The 20197-nt window shown below is 40.3% G+C and overlaps 1 protein-coding gene across 1 annotated transcript; it reads right to left on the reverse strand.

Annotated features, from left to right (window-relative positions):
- Positions 1 to 844: 844 nt before the first annotated feature.
- Positions 845 to 19777, reverse strand: LOC144657405 (short-chain dehydrogenase/reductase family 16C member 6-like). Its single transcript, XM_078517751.1, has 5 exons — positions 19427 to 19777; positions 14075 to 14346; positions 12852 to 13096; positions 11742 to 11873; positions 845 to 1833 (listed from the first exon to the last, which is right to left on the reverse strand). The coding sequence occupies exons 1-5, from the start codon at positions 19686 to 19688 to the stop codon at positions 1725 to 1727; spliced, it is 1020 nt and encodes a 339-aa protein (XP_078373877.1). The 5' UTR covers positions 19689 to 19777; the 3' UTR covers positions 845 to 1724.
- Positions 19778 to 20197: the final 420 nt, after the last annotated feature.

Raw genomic sequence — 20197 nt, forward strand, 5'->3', positions numbered from 1 at the left:
TGTATAATAAAACAATTATTAGATTCGGTTTTTGTGATATTTGGAATAATCAAGGTCTCGGTAAGTGTTATTAGCCTCAGCCTTCGACTTCGGCTGATAACACTTACCTTGACCTTGATTATTCCGGATATCACAAAAACCTCATCCAATAATTGTTAACTATTGTGTTATTGTATAATATCGGCTCACAATTTAGGTAGCCTTTAAGGCTCATAGAGGCGCACAATTATGAGTTCAACAGAGGTACAATTAAGGGTGCATCAGATGCACAGTAGGAGAAAAATACAGGCAGGGCCAATTTAGTAAGGAGCACATTTAGGGCAATTATATACTCATTTAGAATAGAGGTCCCAAGGTCCCAGTCTACCAGCGGGTTATAACAATCGGATTAACGGTAAAGAAAATACAAAATACCTGCAAAATACTCTTTATCTAATTTGCCTCTTTAAAAACGAGCAGAAATCTGGGGCGAGTCTTATGGTGGGAGCGTTACTGAGAACAAAACAAAAGATGAGAAGCCATGTATTCTCCAGTAACGTTCCCACAAATGACTGCGAGATGAGACTCGCCCCAGGTCTCTTCTCGTGGCGAATAGCAAAAACCGGAACGCTCTTTGGACTTTTGGGCAAAGAGAAATAGCTTTAAAATATTGGCATCAAATTATAAACATGGCGGTTGAGTTTTAAGAGCCGTTATTTCGTGAAAAGTTCAGAAAAAAACATACAAAAACTAAGCTATTTGTAATGAAATGAAGAAAGAGAAACTACCTGTTCGAATTTAAATTGCATTGCCATGTACGAATTCAGCAAGTTCACTGATAAATGTTACCAATTCTAGATCTCTCTTGTCCAAAAATCATTTAGATTTATTACCAATGTGTACAGGGGCCCAAGAACGGATGTTAAATATCATACACATTACATTATTCACGTGGAATCAGAGAATTTCAGAATGCTGTTACTTTGCTTCCGACAATCACACTATCTTTCTCCTGATTTTGAACTACATTATAACAAATGATTTAGGGTAATGAGAAGATCCGAAATGATTGCGGGGCTAAACATTATTCATTGTCAAAGTGTAAGCGAGGGTTTAAGCTTTGTCTACCGTTTCCTGCGGCTGACCAATACCATAATATTAACGTTTTACTACGATGAAATGAAACTAAGCTCAGAGACGATCAAGTTCACTGAAGTAAATAAGTAAAAAAAACTGTTTATAGCTATACGGATGGAGACCAAATAATTCATTTCAAACTTTGTGTATGAGTTACTGGAGTAAATCGTTACATTTGCTTGATTTTGACGGGCAAATGATCAAAATATTCAACGCTTTTTTGTAAAAAAATTCATGTCGCCTCGAACAAAATTGTAAACACACCGCCCGTCCATTTTCAATATAAGGCAAGTTTCGGGCTATTCGCTTATAACTGGAATTTGTGGATCAATCAGAAAGTTAGAAATGCAATAATTGGGCTTGAGAATTAACTGGATCTCTCATGACAAGTGACAGTTTTCAAACTTGCGACTCTATTGATCAAGCAAGGTGAAGCGCAAACTCCCCCCCCCCCTCTCTCTCTCCCAGCCCCCAATAGCAATGAAAACACGCCCAGTCTTACATAAAGATGACTGGAGACAAGTCGTATAGGTTACAGATAAGCTATAGACCATTATTTTGTTTCTCTAAATGCACTCATGTACTCCAATAAATGATGGCTTCCTGGTTCACATCGCATTACTGTTGGAAGTCTTTTGCCGTCCAGTAAAAGTGTTCATTGCCTTATCGAATCCCAGGAATTTCAAAAGCAGGTCGTCGGCTTTTTCTGGTAGAAGGCTTCAAAGATAAAGCGAAAAGACGCTTGTCAGTAACAAGGAATTATGCACAAGAAAAAAAAAAACAAAACATATATTTTACCTCTTCCCCCTCCTCCCAATGTCAACATTCACATTCACTCACACACCTCATACATGCATGTGTTAAAGCCGGTTTACACGTTACAATTTGTCGGCCTGATTTGGCCGCCCAGATTTGATAACAAAATGAGTGCGCATTGAAAAATCGGCCAGATTTTTTAATAAACGGCATGCAGTGCCCGAAACACGAAAGAGACCTCTGCGGAGGAGAGAGTTACCTCCATTATTTTTAAGCGATGACGTCAGGAAATCGCTTATTGCCATCGCAAGACCGACCCGATCTTTTTGTCTTTTTGTCTATTTCGGTCGAACAGAAATCAAGTTTAACTTGATAACAAGAAATCGCCGCATAGAACACAAAAGCAAAATACTCCCGTGCAGTTAGAATGGAACACTACAATGTATAAACGAAAGAGACTAATTACATATGATGGGATCTATTAGAATTAGTAGACAGAAATTTCTAACATTTATAATTATAAGGGCCGTCGTGAACAAGAGACCGTTTGACCTTTCTCGCAGCTTAACAGCTAGCTCCCGCGTATCGTATGTCGTTTATCGGAAGTCACACACTACAATATAACGCAATCTACTGTTGTTCAATTGAGCAAATCTACGAAGAAAATGTATTATTAACTTTGCATCCTTGGCCTGCCTACTATTAATTCTGTATTTATTTGAATTCCATAATATCCTAACTATGCTATTTAGACAATCACGAACATTGATTCTTAGGTTTAAAAAATGTACACTGCAATTGGATAACAGTCTTTGGGCGCGATCCATTGGACCAAATTTTTCGGAAATTCCGGTACAAAATCAAATGGAACAGAAAGTTTCCGGAAACTCGTTTCGAAAATTTTGGTCAACTTCTGGAGGTTGTCCTCAAATTCCGGAAAATCGGAATTCTCGGAAAATCCTGTTCCATTCGCCAATTTATGCTCGGGCCCAGTTTTTCCCAACCCGGAAATCGACAAAATTCGACATGGCGGTCATTCCAGCTGCTCGACACTGATCAGTGTTCGTCTTGTCTTCTTGCGGCAGACAGCTTATAAACTGCGTTATTGGAACACGTGTGCTTAGCAAGCTTTGGTAAGCAGTTCGAAAATACGTGCACACCACGTATAATTGTCTTAAACGAATGCGATAAGAGCACATCTTGTGCATCCAAATGTTTCCGTATATGTCATAAAAGCAGACGTATGTGTTTCCAGTGTAAACTTTTCGCATTCTTTACGTTTAAAAAAGCGTGGAGCTACGTTTTTGAGCTAAGTGAAAGGATAGATGGCTTCAGAATTTATCAAGAGGGAGTAATATCTTCAGTTTTCTTTACTGTTTGCGGGAATGGAACTAGCCTGGCCGATTCAAGTGGAAAATACCGTTCCATTTGACAGATGAAAATTTCGAAAATTCAAACCGAAAATTTTGGTCCAATGGATCGCGCCCTTTATCCCGTCCTCAATTATGTTAGACCCTTTGTGAAACGTCATCGCTTCTGCATGCTGGGAAATAGGGAGAGGAACGGGGAGAGGTGAAAAGTAAGCGCGCGGAGCCTGGAGAGAATCGAAACGAAAGCGCGCGGGGCACACTGGGAAGGGGAAAGGAAAGGAGCGAGGCCTCCGCTCCTTCGCCCTTCCCGTCGTCCCCCGCGCTCCCCCTATTTTTCATTTTTCGTGTTTTCGCCTCCCCCCCCCCCCCCGTGTTTTTTCGCCTTCCCCCACAAAAGAGGCCTCTGCGGAGGAGAGAGATGGAGGTAAAGTTTAGCCCCATACAAGAACTCAAATCACAACCACTCAAACTAAGGGGAGCTAAACATCAAACCATCGCTCTCAATGCCTAGAGACTGTAGTAGCCATAAAAATACTTGGATCTTAGACTCTCGCAACCGTGGAATAACGAAACGTTATCCTGCAAGCTAACCGCCACTTCAAACAAGATGACGGTTAGAGACCCACTGATCTGATAAACATTATAGACTACAACATTCTTTTGAAGGCAATTAAGAATCTTTTAACAAACAAGAGCCGATAAATCTAACAAAATATGCCAGAGAGCTAGCAGACACAATGGCGTAAATATCAATGCTGTAACGGCTCCAGAGAGTCAGAGCGTGTGAAATCCTCCGTTAACAGACCGAAGGCTAACTTTTAGCAACGGCGGGAGTCGTGTTTGGCCTGTCATTTTTTCGACTTTTTTTGCTTGTTTACAAGCAAAAAGAAGTAGAATAGCGTTTACATGGGCTAAAATCTGAACCGGAAGGGATTGCATTCTTGTTAACTCTCAGGGGACTGTTTTAATTTCTCAAGGGAATACTTTCCGCTGTGGGTGATCAAAGCGCGTGACTTGTAAAGTGTCACTCTATAGTTGTGCTTCAGCACTTCCGTTCTTGTAGAAAAAACGTGACTTGTCAAATTTACAAACATTATATAAGAATCAAAAACGTGAGTAGCCCAAATCTTACGTCACATAACTCGCTCGAAGGCAGCGAAGTTTAAAACGATTAAGAACGCAATTTTTACTAGTACAAGTCCTTAGGCGCTAATATTAATTTAACCTAAAATCACATAGCGAAAACAAAGACCGCTTGGACATGTCCAAGCTATTTAAAACTACCACTACGTCAGACCCATGTCACGCGATCTCTCGCTTGTAGCTATAAATAATCATTCACCTATTTTCAGTTTGAATACTCTGCGCTCTGTTTGTGTGAAATATTTATTGTTGTGTTACTCAAGCGTTTGGCTCGGAGCGAGTACAAGTCGTACAATTTACCCGGAACGTGTTAAATATTGCAAAACAACGACTTATTTTCTGGATATCCCAATTTTTGTTTTGAGTTTACGGTATTTTGAGAATCGAAACGTTATCGAAACGTAAGTTGCAAGCTCAGCAAGAATGTGTCAAAGCACGGGATACACGTCATCGCGCCAGGGGAATTACCAAAAGCTTGTCGGAAGACGCTAAACGGAGAAACACAATAGGATAGCCTTTATAGTCTACTCTTTATTTTGGCGTGATTTGGCTTTCTTTTAAATGAACTGGTTTGGGTTATTTTATTGAACATTCGGAACAAAATAAATATTTGCATGCGTAAGCAGGCATTTTTCCGGCTAGGCATGTGGTTTTAAAAAGCAAAAGATGACGTGGTAAAGAAAATTCATGTCACGTTCACTCCGTGACTAACGCAAACACGACTTGTGTGTTTCTCAAGTGACTACTTTTCTAAAGATTTTACTGTGCGGCGCCGTGCCTTTAATTTAGCCAAAGCACTGAAAGAGGTCAGGAGTTCAAACATTACCCGCACGAACACACTAAAACGTTGATAATAGTTAACCAAAGGGAACTCATTTCGTGACAATTGATTATTTCTGCTGAGTTGCACAATTTAGAATTGCAACATCATCTAGCAAAGCGCACTATTACTAAAAATAGATTTCACCACAGTGAGTCGTGAGTCGGACAACAATTTTAGTTTTGGCAAAGGCTTAGACTTGCACCAAGTCGCCCTCTATTGGCGAGCGAAGCGAGCCACGCGTCGCGAAGCGACGCGCAGTGCAGTGCAGTGAGTCGCGAAGCGACGACCGCGAGTGACGAAGTCGCGAGATGGCGACATACCTAAACCGCGCGTAGAAGGACTTTGAGAAAGTCTAGCAAAGGCTTTGTATGGAGGGGACGCATTCTTGACAAGAAAAAAAAGGGCGAGAAAGGCACAATTTGAGGCCGAGATTCTCGAAAGGCTCGAAAAATGATAGATTTCAAACATTTTTGCTTTAGTAAGTGAAAAACAGATTGAAGGTATCCAAAAAATGGCCCAAAATTGAATTTATTAGTCGAAGATCCGGTAATGACACCTTGATTTCCACTGCAAAATTATTCAGGCTGCCGAGAAATTTAAGCGGCGGATAGCGAATTACTATCGAATTATATAATTGCGAAGGATAGCACTTGTATGTTTGCTTCATTTAGGCACCGGAAAGATCGTCGGTTGCAAGAAGTTCAGAATTCTTCCCGAATTTGACGGCACTGATCGCCGGCCATCCGATCTGTTTCAGAAGAGTGCGATTATGGCTAAATCGGAGAATAGTAAAATATGAATTGTGACGTACAATTCTTCCGATTCTCCGATTATTCTTATTCTCCGTGTTCAACACGATTCTTCCGATTGTTATTTTGCGATTTTGCGATTTCTCCTATTTTTCCGATTCTCCGATTTTTCCGATTATACGATTCTTCCGATTGCTGTTCTCCGATTTTTCCGATTCTCCTAGTTGTAAATATGTAAACTTTAATAGTCAGCTCCCAACAGGGCTTTTCAGTAACTATTTACAATTTACAGAATTAAGGGATGAGATCGGACATCAGCATATATAAGGCGCCTATGGCTGCCGCTATCCGTCCATGTGTATGATCTCACCCCACCACCAACCCATGGAATAGAACAGACCACAACACCGGGAACTTCATGCCCTACTCTTTGCGATGAGTGTGTGGGTTCTTTAACGTCCCCTGCTGATTATAACACTGAAGATGCAGGAGACGGGGCCTACGGTTTATCGTCCTTATCCGAGAAGACTAGAATGTCTAACCATTTGCAGATGTAATTATAATAATAATAATAATAATAATAATAAAGACTTTATTTAACGAGGGTAACATAATTTACTGGTGGCCCAGTAGTTTGCAATATGGCCCTCCCTAATTAATTACATAATACATACTTAACTACATATTATAAACCTAACTACATGTTATATACTTAAGACAGTGATAAAAATTTAAACTTAATTCAATACAATGAGAACTAAAAAATGTTAAAAAATGTTGCTGATTTTAAAATGTTCTATATAAACCTAACTAAATGATAAAAATTTAAACTTAATTTAATACACTAAGAGCTAAAAAGTGCTACTGATTTTAAAATGTTCTAGTCCAGCATTTTGTTTTAGTAGCGTTTGGTGTAGTTTTCCTGTAAACTGTTTGTGCGATGCAGAATTACGAATAGAGACGTCAACATTGTTCCAGAGGCGGGTTGCGCTGACGTGAAAGGTCCTGCCACCTGAAATTCTTTTGTATTTAGGAATAACTACGTTGTTCTTTGTTGTAGCTTTGGTGTTGTAGCTATGCGTGTCCTTTAGATGATGTATATATGGAATGAAATAATCTGGACAGTGTCCAAAACTAATCTTATGTAATAGATAAAGCTTTCTGCTACGTATAATATCGTCTATGGGGAGCCATCCTAATTTAGTAAATAACTTCACAGAGTTATCAGAGAACTTAGCATCAAGTATTAATCGTGCACACCGTTTTTGGATTCTTAGTAGTCTAATTAAATTCTCATTGGAGCAATTACCCCAGACAGTGCAACAGTACTCAAGGATAGGCTTGATAGTGGCATTATATAGCAGCTTCCTACAATGAGTTGTTAAATAACATCTTGCACGCTTTAAGAGACAAATTCTGGAATTTAGTTTACTAATTAGATAGTCAATGTGTTTGTCCCATTTTAAATGTTTATCAATCTTTACTCCGAGAATCTTTTCATCAGTGGCTTCGTCTAGCCTGGTGTTGTTCAGGAACAGATCCAGAGAGTTTTTGTCTGCATGACAGACCTTCTGGGCTGTACCAATTAGTAACTGTTTGGTCTTTGTTGTGTTTGGCATCATACCATTAGCTTTAAACCACTTTCCTGCACTGTCTAACGTATCCTGTAATTTCTGTTGGATCTCCTCACAAGTATTACCACTTGACCAGATTGTTGTGTCGTCTGCGTAGATATCTACTTCGGCTTTCTTAAGTGATAGTGGTAGGTCGTTGATGTAGATGGAGAAGAGAGTAGGCCCTAATATGGACCCTTGTGGGACCCCTAGTTTGAGTTCTAGAGGGCTGGACAATGAACCTGACATGGAGCATTGCTGTGAGCGGTTGCAGAGGTATGAAGTAAACCATTCTAGGGCTTTAGGGCTTATATGGTATTTAGAAAGCTTGGATTGAAGAATATCGTGATTAACTAGGTCAAAGGCCTTACTAAGGTCCATAAAGACAGTTCCAACAAGTTTACTATTACTATTACAAAGGCAGCACATTCTCCTCAGTTATTTTAAGACCCTGAGTGTTGGTCCGGTCTGGGAGTCGAACCCGAGACCTCCCGCACAACAGTCCGGCGCTCTACCACTGAGCTAACCGGTGGGCGGTTCTACACGATTCTCCGATTTTTCCGATTATACGATTCTTTCGATTGCTATTCTCCGATTTTTCCGATTCTCCTAGTTCTACACGATTCTCCGATTTTTCCGATTATACGATTCTTCCGATTGCTATTCTCCGATTTTTCCGATTCTCCTAGTTCCACACGATTCTCCGATTTTTCCGATTATACATTTCTTCCGATTGCTATTCTCCGATTTTTCCGATTCTCCGAGTTCTACGCGATTCTACCTATTTTTCCGATTTGATGATTTTTCTAATTATTTTACAAATTTACGCGGTATAAAGTGAACTAGAACCTTTTAAACTTTTATTTTAAACATGATAACCTACAATACACTTTGAATACAGTACCTCTTGTGCTCGCGCTTTAAACATTACTTCATTTTTCCTTTGGCTTTGAATCTACGCGGTAAAAGTGAACTTAAACCTTTTCAACCTTTATTTTACAACACGAACACATGATAGATAGAGGGCGAAAATATTATGCTATTCAAACGCCTTTCTAATGGAATTGACGGCGGGTTTGATTTAAATAAAGCTATTATTTATCCCCATTACTATTACAGACTGCAGCTACAGCTGCCGAGCTCGAACAGTGTATATTACATAGTATTTGCCGCGACAATCGTGTAACGAAAATTAACCTCTTTAAATATTCGGGTCAGGCAAGGGGACCGATCGGACGAGCGTTTCTTTGTGCAATTTTGTGGTGGCATAAATCTGAGGTTAGCTCTGTTGTGTTGTAAAATGTGCCACTAAGAACAGCGTAAACGTTTTGCATTTCTCATAAAAATAAATGTTTTCTTTCAGCAAATCCCGGCAGCAAATCGGGCATTTATAATCCATTCAATAACTGAGAGTAAAACATTTTACACATTTATTGAATAATCGCTCTGTTTGACAAACCTTTTGTTTCAAACCACGGTTTGAGCTTTCTATGTTGCACAGGTAAGGTTTTCCGAAGTCCGAGCCAATTTGGCCATGGTTTTGTGAAACAATCGCTAAATATGCCTCCAAAGTGCCCGCCAACCATACATTGCTCTTACAGAGCGGTTTGTTTGTCCGAATTTTGACTCACACCGGGGGTCAAATTCTGTGACGTCATTAGTGCGCTTCGCTAATTGCAACATCATTAAATGTGTTAAGTGATATTTATAAGTGTTTTTGTAGCTTTCGAATAACAAAATGTTTTGTGAAACATTTGAGAAGAAAAATAAGCGATAGGAAAATAGAACGACGTTTCCATGACGCCATGTCATCATTATCAAGTTAAAACTATAATACGGAGTTCAGGCTTATATAGTGATCTAGGGTGTGATAATATATTAGCATATTAAGATTTTAAATAAACAGTTTAGCATGCACAGAATCTGATTGCGTGTTAAGTTTCGGCTTTATGTTTCTAATAAAGAGCATTTCGTAAATTAAACAGTCCAACTTCGTGCGGCATTTCTTTAAAACAGAAAACTGGTCTTGTACATTGTAGACTTGCAGCTGGTGGTCTTCTTTTAAGTGTCGGTTTTGTAGCCTGTTGTGAAATTACTTCCGGTGGAAGCAGTAAACGTTAAACGTTTCTTCCGTTCAGAAGTTAATGCATCGCCATTAGAAAAATAAACAGCAACTGTTTTGCTGGAAATGTAGTCGTTAGAAATGGGATGTGTAGCCGTAAGGTAAAGAATAACAAGGAGAAGCGGCTTTTGGTAATATCCAAACGAAAATTTACTTCTCAATGTGGGGTTAAGATTGCGTGACGAGACAAAAGGTAACTCTGTCGTGCGTAGCCTAACCTGCGATCAGGCGTTATTTTTCTGCATAAAGTAGAAATCTTTCTAACTCGAAAGGAAAAAATATTTCGATTAAACATGTTAAAGGCAAACGTCAAAGTTTACCTTTTTTAACCAAGCCAAAGTATATGAGTCGCAAAGCACCCAGCCGTCGCGACTGACAAGTACAGCATTTACTCCGCGAAAATAAAAAAATGCTTGAACTGAAAGACGTTTGAATTCTTCCATGATATGTTCGAACAACAATGCCCAGGATAAACCTTCTACTCATACTAACTTCATGCAAAAAAAGTCGATATCTCGAAGAGATCTTTGATTAATATTTTCACTAATAAACGTAACCCACGTGACATTAATTCCTGTCGATCGCGCTTTAAATATTTACACACGATAAATGTTTTGGAACAGACAACAGAGAACGGACGTAGATTTGCTCAATTAAACAACAGTAATATTTTATTTTATTTTACTTTTATTTTTACATTTCCCTTTGTTGCCTCGACAAAGGTTACGTCATATTGTCGCGTTACATCCGATAAACAACATACGATACACGCGAGCAAGCTTAAGGTCAAACGGTCACGTTATCTCGCTCTCAGCGGCCCTTTGTGGTCCTGTTTATCAAAAGAATAAAGAAATTTCTGTCTTCTAAATCTACTTGAACTAATCAAATGTAATTGGTCTCTTTCGGTTATACACTGTAGTGTTCGTTTCTAACTGCACGGGAATATTTTTCTTTTGTGTTCTACGCGGCGATTTCTTGTTAAGTTAACTTGATTTCTGTCCGGGGGGTGGGGTACTCCCACCTATGGGCTATAGAGGTATGTGCCGCTCAACAGTGTATGCTTTTTTGCCTCCCTGACTCTGAAACGGGGTATAGAATTCAGCCTTTCTATCTGGAACAGGGTCGATTTTTCCCCAGAATCTTGATTAAGCATGATCAAGCATAGCTACGAAACTCCGTTCCCCGTACAAAATTTTGGGGAGTAATCTCCCGGGATTTTTGTTCGTCGGTGCGAAACAGACAAAAAGAACCGGTCGGTCGATGGCATAAAGCGATGACATTATCACTTACAAGTCATCGCTTAAAAATTTGTTGCAGTGTCACAAATTCTAGAACTCGTGCTGATTTTTATCCTTTCAATTAAAGTAGGCAAAGAAACGATGGCCGACGAGTCGCAGCGTGTAAATTTGCTTGGAACAAATCGCGCCGAAAAATCGTGGCGTGTAAACCAGCCTTTACAGAGCTAGTTTGGAGAATATTTGTTTATATATCAAGACGTTTCTTTAGCTAACTAGTGATCATTTCCTAATTTCTTCTGGCTTGCATCATTTACCACATAAACTTTTTCAAAATACAAACATTTTTCCAGTCAGATCACTATGTCGGAACCTCGTAAGCGATCACATCTCGCAGGCAACCGCGACCACTTTTATGGTAGCTGGTTAACCTCTAGTAAGCTTGACGAGAGGCCTTGCAAGTCTGATAATTTTATGGTGATAAAGCTTGTTCTTGCACATGTTATTTCTCATATTTGTAAAGTGCTATTCAATGGTGATCATCATCATCATCATCATCATCATCATCATCATCATCATCATCATCATCATTTTTATCATTGTTGTATCTGTTTTTCATTAATGATTATAATTAGGCGTTTTTTTCCCTTCCGCCCCCAGATGTGTTCCTGGATAAAGCGGTTTTGGGTTATGGTGGCATTTGTCCAAACATCAACGACTACAGCTTATGACTCACAATATAGACCCCATGTGGTCCGACCACTTATTAAGCACAACCACCGTTGTATTTAAAAAATTGAATTTTGGAACTTACTTTCGCAAGGCGGCGGCCAAATATGCACCTCTAGGCATCATAAGGACAGTTTGGTTCTTTTCAATAGCATCAACGATCTTTGATGCTGCATACTCTGGCGTAAGGGCACTGAATCCCAGCAAATTAGGAAACCTGGAAAGCATAAATAATTGAAAATGGAAACTGTTACTAATAAATTTATCACCAAACTTTAATCATATTTCTCCTTCCCGTCCACCTGCTCCACCTTATCCATCCCTTCCCCTTTTACCGTCTCGTTCTCTTTTTACTCGTCGTCTTCGTCGTTGTTCCTCCTCCTCCTCCTCCTCCTCCTCCTCCTCCTCCTCCTCCTCCTCCTCCTCCTATTTCTCGTGTTCCTCCACCACACCTCCCCCTTCCCTCCCATCATTGTTTTACTCTTTCTTCTACTCTTCATACGTCTGCTTCTCCTCTTGTTTTCTCCCTCCTTTTTCTCGAACACTTAACAATTATTCTTTGAAATCGAGGTAAATAGCGTTAAAATATGTAGTCTTCTCTTACAATCAGGCCAAATGTCTTAGCCTTTTTTGTACTTTCTGGCACAGAATCTTCTTGTATTTTTTGTACTTGCGATTCAAAAACGCCGGCGAAAAGCGAGTTTATGCCGGCCATTTTGTTTACGTTGTTTGGATCACGCATTGTTCAATTCGTAAGGAGTGAATAATGTTCATAAGCCCGAGATAGCAAGCCAATCAAATTGCTTAAAACACCAAGTTCACTGAGTGTGTATATACTGAAAACCCTTCTTTTTCCTTCAACCTCCTCCATCTTCTTCCACAACGTTCCTCTTCTCCTTTCCTCCTCCTCTCTCGCTATGTTTTCTTCTTTCTCTTTTTAGCTTTATCTCTTTTACCCAATCTATTCTTTCTTCCACTTAATTAATTATAGTTTATTATTTAACAATATTGACGTGATTGACCTCCTCTGAAGGCTGGTAAAATAACGTTAACGTGGCTCTGAATAATTTCATGGCTTGCAAGATAACAACCTCTTGTTGCACCATTATTTGCCTTGAAAATGCAACATTCATATCTTTTTTCCTTTCCACACCCTTTCAGAAGCACTGAATTAAATACGAAAACACCAATCTACCTGAGCTTGACACCATCAAACATTCCAGTAGTGATTAGTGAAGGGCATACAGTTGTGAGCTGAATACCAGTCTTTCCTTGGCTTGCCAATTCCTGACGTAATGATGCCATCAGACCAGCAGCTGCAAACTTTGATGAGCAGTAGTCAACTAGACCAGCAACACCAACGTAGCCGCAAATGGAATCTATGCTTACTATGTGGCCATGGTTGTGCTGCATCATGCTTGGAAGAAACTCTTTGATGGTCTTTATGAAGAAACAAAGGAGACTTAGAATGACCCAAAAACCATAAGTATGTTAGGAACTGGAGTATTTCCATTAACTTAAATACCATGGCACCACAATGCATAGAAAAAGGGCTACAGCTGCTCAGCCCAATGTACGCATTGCGTGCTTCCAATCAATCAATCAACATGCAGGTTTGTGACTACGATGAAACACATCGAACAACACCGAACAGCATCGAACTCATTCGAACGATTAAAGCGAATTTTATTTACGCGGTCATCCTGCGTAATTATTTGTTTTTGTTATTTAAAGACTAGAGACGCCCTCCGCCCAATCTGCCCCCCTGGATCATTAAGGGGGTGGGGCCCTTCATAACTACCAATCTGTTGCTAACCGTCATATTTTAAAGACAAGACCTCACATGGGAAAGCTTTTTGCACAAATTTCTTCAATTAAGAGTTCTTCACGAGTTTCAAATCACGGCCATATAGGACAAGTTATGTGAATACATAGAAAAAAGATCAAATCTGAAAGGGCACATGGATCTCAAAAGTACAATCAGTGGCAATAGATAAAGAAAGTCCACATGCGCTTAATTTGTAGGAAGTTCGCATTATTATAAACGTTACAACGTAAAAACACCCGTATTTCCAGGAGTGTTTCTTTTTGACGTGTAAACGGTAATTCCATGCAAAGGATTTAACAGGAGGCTCTGTTATCTTTGATTCTAAAAATAATTCGGAACTCCTTCCTTTCTTTCCTCCAAGCTGTAGGGTTTTTAAATAGAACGCGCGGTTTTGGACTGGCACTATTTACGCATGCGCAATATCAACTGCTTCAATGCAGGTCTTCTCCCCTCCAAAAAAGAAAAACAAAAAATCACCATTAAGCAATGCAAATCGATCCAAAATGCCTCGCTTTCCATCAAAAATCGTCTTCTTCTCTAGATCTGTAGTTAAGAAGGTCCCCTCTTCTCTGTGGAAGAGAAAAACTTACCCAGAAATGAGAAAGGGAGTTGACATCAAAAGTAGCCAAAATTTCTTCAGCACTGATATCCAGTAATTTCTTTCCCGTAACAATACCAGCATTGTTTACAAGGAGTGTAACTTCGCCAACTTCCTCTTTCACTTCCTTTGCCGTCTTGTTAATCTCATTCCTATCACGCAAGTTACACTTGTAAGGATGTGCCACACCGCCAGCAGCTTCTATCTCCTTGGCAACCACATCAAGTCCATCAGAATTGATATCCCATATTACCACTTTACAACCTGTGGAATTAGTGATCTAATGAGCTTTGAATATTAAACTGCACGATTGATGCATAACTGATGTTCAAAATTTCAGTTTAAAAATTCGCAGCATTGAAAAAACTTTCTTGATGAAATTAATTTGTGTCATTGCAGATATGTACAAGGAAGCACTGTTCTCCTCTCAGCCACACATCGTAATAAAAATGATCACGTATGGTACTGAAACACCAATCAAGTTATAGGTGTATATTTGTAAGTTTAAATTCTTGTCTTCTGGTTATACTACGAGTATAGTTTTAGCCAGCCTTGAAGTGACTGGTCTTTCCAGGTTGCCACTTTGCTTTTGTCGAGGCGTTTATAAAGTTTTGCTTGCTTTACAATTTGTGTGTTTAGTGTCTAAGTTTCGCGCCGCTCAAAACGCAGTGTTTACTTTTTAAATCACTTAAAATCATTGTAATTCGTTAAATTGAACTATTGAAGTAAAAGTTTTTTTTTACTTACAATCCGTGTGTGCATCATAAGCGATTCGGTTCCGCTGAAATACCTAATGTTTATATCCGTGGTCACTCAAGCGCGTTCGCCGGCTTTGTATGAGAACAATGTATAGTTAAGCCTCAGTCTGCTTGATCGTGAACAACTATTCGATCTATTTGAGCTTGAAAATCTCTAGTAAGCTAAAGGAAATATATCTTAAGTAATCTAAAAAACACGGAGCTTCTTATAAAATTCTCTCACTTCGATCCAGAGTAGAACGAGTGCTCATTCTGTCAATCAAGTAGACTATGTTCCTTACTCTGTCAATCTATCAATCAAGTAGACTTATCGTGTCGCCAAGGCATAAATTATGCTGCATAAATTCCCGCGCGCATTTTATTTTAATTCATTCCACCTCACCAAAGATTCCCGCGCATTTTAGACATAAGCCACACCTCCATTATGACGTCATCCAAAATTAATTTATTCTTGCTGCCCACTTTTAGTGCATGGCTGCCCAAAAATAGTAGTAATTCCATACACCCTTATACTACAGGTCACAATAGAACGAGGGCTTCCGTTACCAGTTTCTGCAAGTTTTGAAACGCTCTGTCTTGTTTCATAGACCATGCCACTGCCATGGAGTATGTTCACAAGAAACATTTATTGGTTCCGTGATGCACTCGATTAGTTCAAAAACTATAAACACGTCCAATGATCTACTTAAACGGAGATTGTCCTTATGTCCTCGAAAACTTCGAAAATGTCCCAACGATTTTATTTCTTCCAACGTTGAAACCCGAGTAATAATGAAATCTACTTGACAATACTTGAAACGAAAACGAAACCTAAATTTACATAAATAACTAAAGCAAAGGAACGAACGGAACTATGCCGGTAGAAAAACAAAAGAAACAAAAAGGTATTACACAACTATTTTCACACACAACATAATGATTAAAACTAATGACTTCAATTCTCTCGTGTCCAGAGTATACTTCCGTTTCAGGCGACGAATTTGCTCCATTTCCTCGGATAGCTTTAAAAGGAATAGGACATTTCCGAGTTACCCTTTGCTTCCGTTTCAAAACGAGTCTACGTGCGAAACCGTTTATGTGAAAATGAGTTTCACCTACATATCCATTTTCATGCAAATCAAACTCATTTTCATTTGAATGGTTTCGCACGTAGACTCGTTTTAAAACAGAGGCAAAGGGTAACTCGGAAATGGCCTATTTGGCTAGGTAACTGATGAATCTACTGAGACCCTTGACACCTTTAATGTCTTGGGGCTTAGGCATATTGACGATGACCGCCACTTTGGCTGAATCGGGCTTCAAGCCCGTGCTTGCCAGGGGGCGACACATAAAGGTAACTTACTTCGTATTCGCAGGTTCATTTTCTTCTCGACATTGTCTTAATGAAGCACAACGTTTAACCTTGTGTGTTGGGTGTCAACTTTCTGTGCTTGAATCCCATTTTTGCTGCGAATGTCGTGAACTCCTGTGAGTTGAATGGTGGTCTGTTATCAGTCTGCTCTGTCTTTGGAGATTTTTATCATGATCGCGGTAGCCTTTTTATCGGACTTTCCAGTCCCATACATAAGAATGTCATTTGCAATGCACATGGTTTCTTGCAGGTGTTCCAGCGTCTGATTAGGTGTTTCTAGAAGAATTCCTACAAAGCGGATAGTTAATTGCAAACGACACCATCTGTACCTTCCATAAGGGGTAGCAAAGGAAATGAGAACACTGAACTCCGGCAATAGGAAACAGTGCCGGTAGCCAGACGAGATCTACAAGGAAAACACTATTGCTTTCGAGAGTTCTTGGAGCAAGCTCTCTGACACTGGTAGCTGTTATCGTTCTCTCTTCAGTGAGGTGTTTAATGGTCTATGCAGATTAAGGCTCCAGATTGCTCCAGATTTCTTCACAGCCACAGCTAGGTTGCTAAACCATGCAGTGTATGCCGATAGCAAGGGCCTGATCATCGTAGCGGACAAACTGATAAAAAGGACCAGAGGAGAGCTTCACTTCTCTCACTCGGCCGGTAAATATGTCCAAGAAATATTCAAACCGTTGGCCGACACGGGCAGGATTAAAGATTACGAAAAAGCTGAGAATTCCTTTAATGGTTACTACATCCCGAAAGTAAATTCGACATACCAGAACCATGTCTTCCGATGCATGGATTAACACGACGGCGAAACTATGGCTCAAACTGTAGCCAGATTACGACAAGTGGCAAAATATTGTGATTATGATGAGCAAGCGGAAAACCAGATATGCGTTGCAAATCACATGAAATAAGGAGGAAATGACTAGAAAAGGAGAGAAGCCAACCCTGGAGGTTCTACTAACGACGACATCAAATCATGAGCGGGTTCAATCGTAGCTAAAGAGTAAGAGAGAATGATGGAATGTGAAAAGAATGATGTAAATTTAGTGCGTGACAACTAGCAAGATAAAAGGAAGGGGACTACCAGTGATATTGCACGCGAAGCAAGCATGTTTCAGATGTGGGACTGTGGGAAATTTTGGACGTGACCGTGAATGTCCTGCTAGAAGGAAAACCTGCCATTAGTGTGGAGGAGCTGATCACTTTGGTTCGCAAATGGAAGACAGGAAATGGCAGCGAGTTCTAGAGAGGCTGAAAGAGAATCATGCGTTAAATGCAGAGAAGTGCAGATTCCACATGATCCAAATGATGTTCATGGGACTGGTTAACCAATAATGGTAGGGGTCCTGCCAAAGGCCATTGCTGATGCAAAAAAACAACAACACAAAAACACAGAGTGCCTCGGAAACCCGGGCTCGGAAATCAAAAAATGTACAGTGCATGTACATGTACATGTCTCTCTTAGTTCCTCCCCCCGGGTGGGGGATAAGGCCGGACATCAATGCTCGCCATCTGTCCCTATTCTTGGCCACAGCTGCTTCGAAGCTGCTGCTGCGGTACATGTACATGTACACACGCACATTTTGATTCGTTTTTAATTTTGTAGGTTTACAGTAATTATTTCCATCTGTTGAGTTGCTTTGGCTCCCAAGAGAGGCGTTATTGGTTTGTCGACGACACGGATTCCACAGTGAACTTCTTCTTGTGTCATTGGCATTTTGGAGGGTTATTCGACAGGAACCCAGCACTGCAGCTTTATTTATTTATGTCATATCGTTCCACATTTGTAGTGTTTTCGTGGTGCTTTGAGGCTTGTTTTCTGCTACATATCTGACGGGGGATGACATTCACAAAGGCGCCGCTGTCTATTTGAAAGTACAACGCGTTTCTCGTCAACGAACATTTTTTGGGATGATTTGCTTGCGTGACGGCGTGTACCGTTTCCGGTTGTGCAATACAATACTTGTAATATAGTGTACTCCACATTTCTGTCATCAGAATATTTGTGTCTGAGGCTGTGGATTTTTCCAGGCGGTGTTATACATTGCATTTCGTATTGGTTTCTGCCACCACACTTTGTACACTTTGCTACCTACGCTAGACAATTTCTTTCCTCAAAACGATGTGTTCTGCCGCAAAATTCTCATGTTTTGCGTGACTTGGTTCGAGGCCCAGCCGGTTTGGTGGATGATGTTTATCTTTCACAATCAGTCTGGGTTTAAACTGCCCATGTGTCGCTTCAGACCTTTTATAAATGTTCAGAGGGGATTTTCTTTCTTGTATGAATGCCTAGGACGATCCTGTCCCGAATCGGATCGAGTCGTGCATACAATCGCATTTTCGCGATCGTGTCTAGCGTGTAGAGGGCGGTGACATCAGTACCCGGGGGGAATCAGGTATGTTTTAGGGGGGTATGTGCCGCCCGAGTCTCCAAAGTAGCGCAGCACCCATTTTAGAAAGAATTTGCATTAAAAAAGATACTCCCTTCTAGCAACAGGTCAATTTTTTAACACCCCGTTTTGCTGCTGATAATTTGAAACTTTCGTCCGTTCGAAATGTCTTACCGGGTTCTAGGAATCGTCTCTAAATTGGATACCCCGTTTTAGATCGGGAGACTAAAATCACGACCCTGTTTGGCGGCACATATCCGTTTAGATATTTTGGAGGTGTACCCCCGGCATCAGCATTGATAGATTCGTTTTCTTCTTGATTTGTGGAGGTCAAAGTGTACCTTCAGTCGAAGGTTTCGTTCAGTTCTGCAGTAGTGAATTGGTCAGAATTTTCGATAATCTTGGGCAAATCTGCATTGAAATGCATTTTAAAGTCTTCAAGATGACTTTTTGCGTCGGCAGCAATGCAATAATAAAGAAACAGTGTGACCTTTTAACAGTCTGGCGGTTAGGAGTAGAGTTTAATATAAATGGCAATAAATGTGCTCCACATCTGTCTCTATTCCATCCAATTGTCCGCGATGTTTGTCGTCGTACCCAATCTTCTCCACCTAACGATACTAAAGTTACCTGTTTTTGACAATTTATATAAAAAAATGATTCAAATCTGAAACAAGTGAAGCGATTTTAATTCAACCCCGCGGATACCCAGTCATGCAAGCCTGTTTGTTTAATATACAAAAATTATGGGCACTCCTTTACACCTTAGGCACAATCGAAAGATTCAAGCTTTGATCTTTAATAAGAATTGAATAAACAAGACAAACTGTGGGTACCTTTAGCTGCTAAACGGAGAGCAATCAGTCTTCCAATTCCGCTCGCTGCCCCAGTGACCAAGGCGATGTCTTTTTTAAGGCTTTTTCTTTGCGAGGGCAAAATCCACCTCAATGCTGACATGAACACATGAAGTAACACGCGTAAAGTAATGTACGCTAATTCCAACATCATTGACATGATGTAGCCTTTCCCCGTCAAATACAGTAGAAAAAGAATGGCCTGGAAGATCACCAGAACGTATACGACAAAAACGAGCTGCATGTTTCAATCAAAGCCAGGAGATTTTTAAAAGAATTAAGATATCAATCCTATGTCAGCTTCATATACCGGCAGCTGGCCCCACAGATTCTGGAAGACTGGGGAGAGAAAATTGATTTGATATATCAGATATATTTTGTTTACATTCAATCTCGTCCCCAGAGGCCGCGATCGTTCTGGTCTGCGCTAGGGATCGGGACCTCTGGGCTAGTCTGAAGAGGGTCCTGAAGGGGGGGGGGGGGGTACCAAATCCCATTTCCCAGCCCAAATATTACCCAAATCCCATTTCCCAGCCCAAATTTTGCCCAAATCCCATTTCCCAGCCTATTTTTTGTCTAAATCCCAGTCCCAGCAGTGAAATTCCCAGTGCGTGAAAAATCTGGTCTCAAGCGCATTATGTCAGTGTTGTTTTGATTGTCTTAAATGTAGTCCACTCCCTGAACTTTCCCTTCGGTGCCCTATATAGGGGATTAACCCAGGCGCAGGAGTGCCAGTCCATAAATAACTTGCAT

Source organism: Oculina patagonica, chromosome 6, assembly GCF_052425735.1.
Source record: "Oculina patagonica isolate OP01 chromosome 6, crgOcupat, whole genome shotgun sequence".
Taxonomy (NCBI): domain Eukaryota; kingdom Metazoa; phylum Cnidaria; class Anthozoa; order Scleractinia; family Oculinidae; genus Oculina; species Oculina patagonica.

What these genes read in the sequence shown, in the direction of transcription:
- LOC144657405 (XM_078517751.1), bottom strand. Translation starts at nt 19,688, where the DNA reads ATGCAGCTCGTTTTTGTCGTATACGTTCTGGTGATCTTCCAGGCCATT. An exon ending in ACTCCCTTTCTCATTTCTGG is followed by an intron (nt 13,097 to 14,074) that starts GTAAGTTTTTCT and finishes TTCTTCATAAAG; the next exon opens with ACCATCAAAGAGTTTCTTCC. An exon ending in TTTGATGGTGTCAAGCTCAG is followed by an intron (nt 11,874 to 12,851) that starts GTAGATTGGTGT and finishes TATGCTTTCCAG; the next exon opens with GTTTCCTAATTTGCTGGGAT.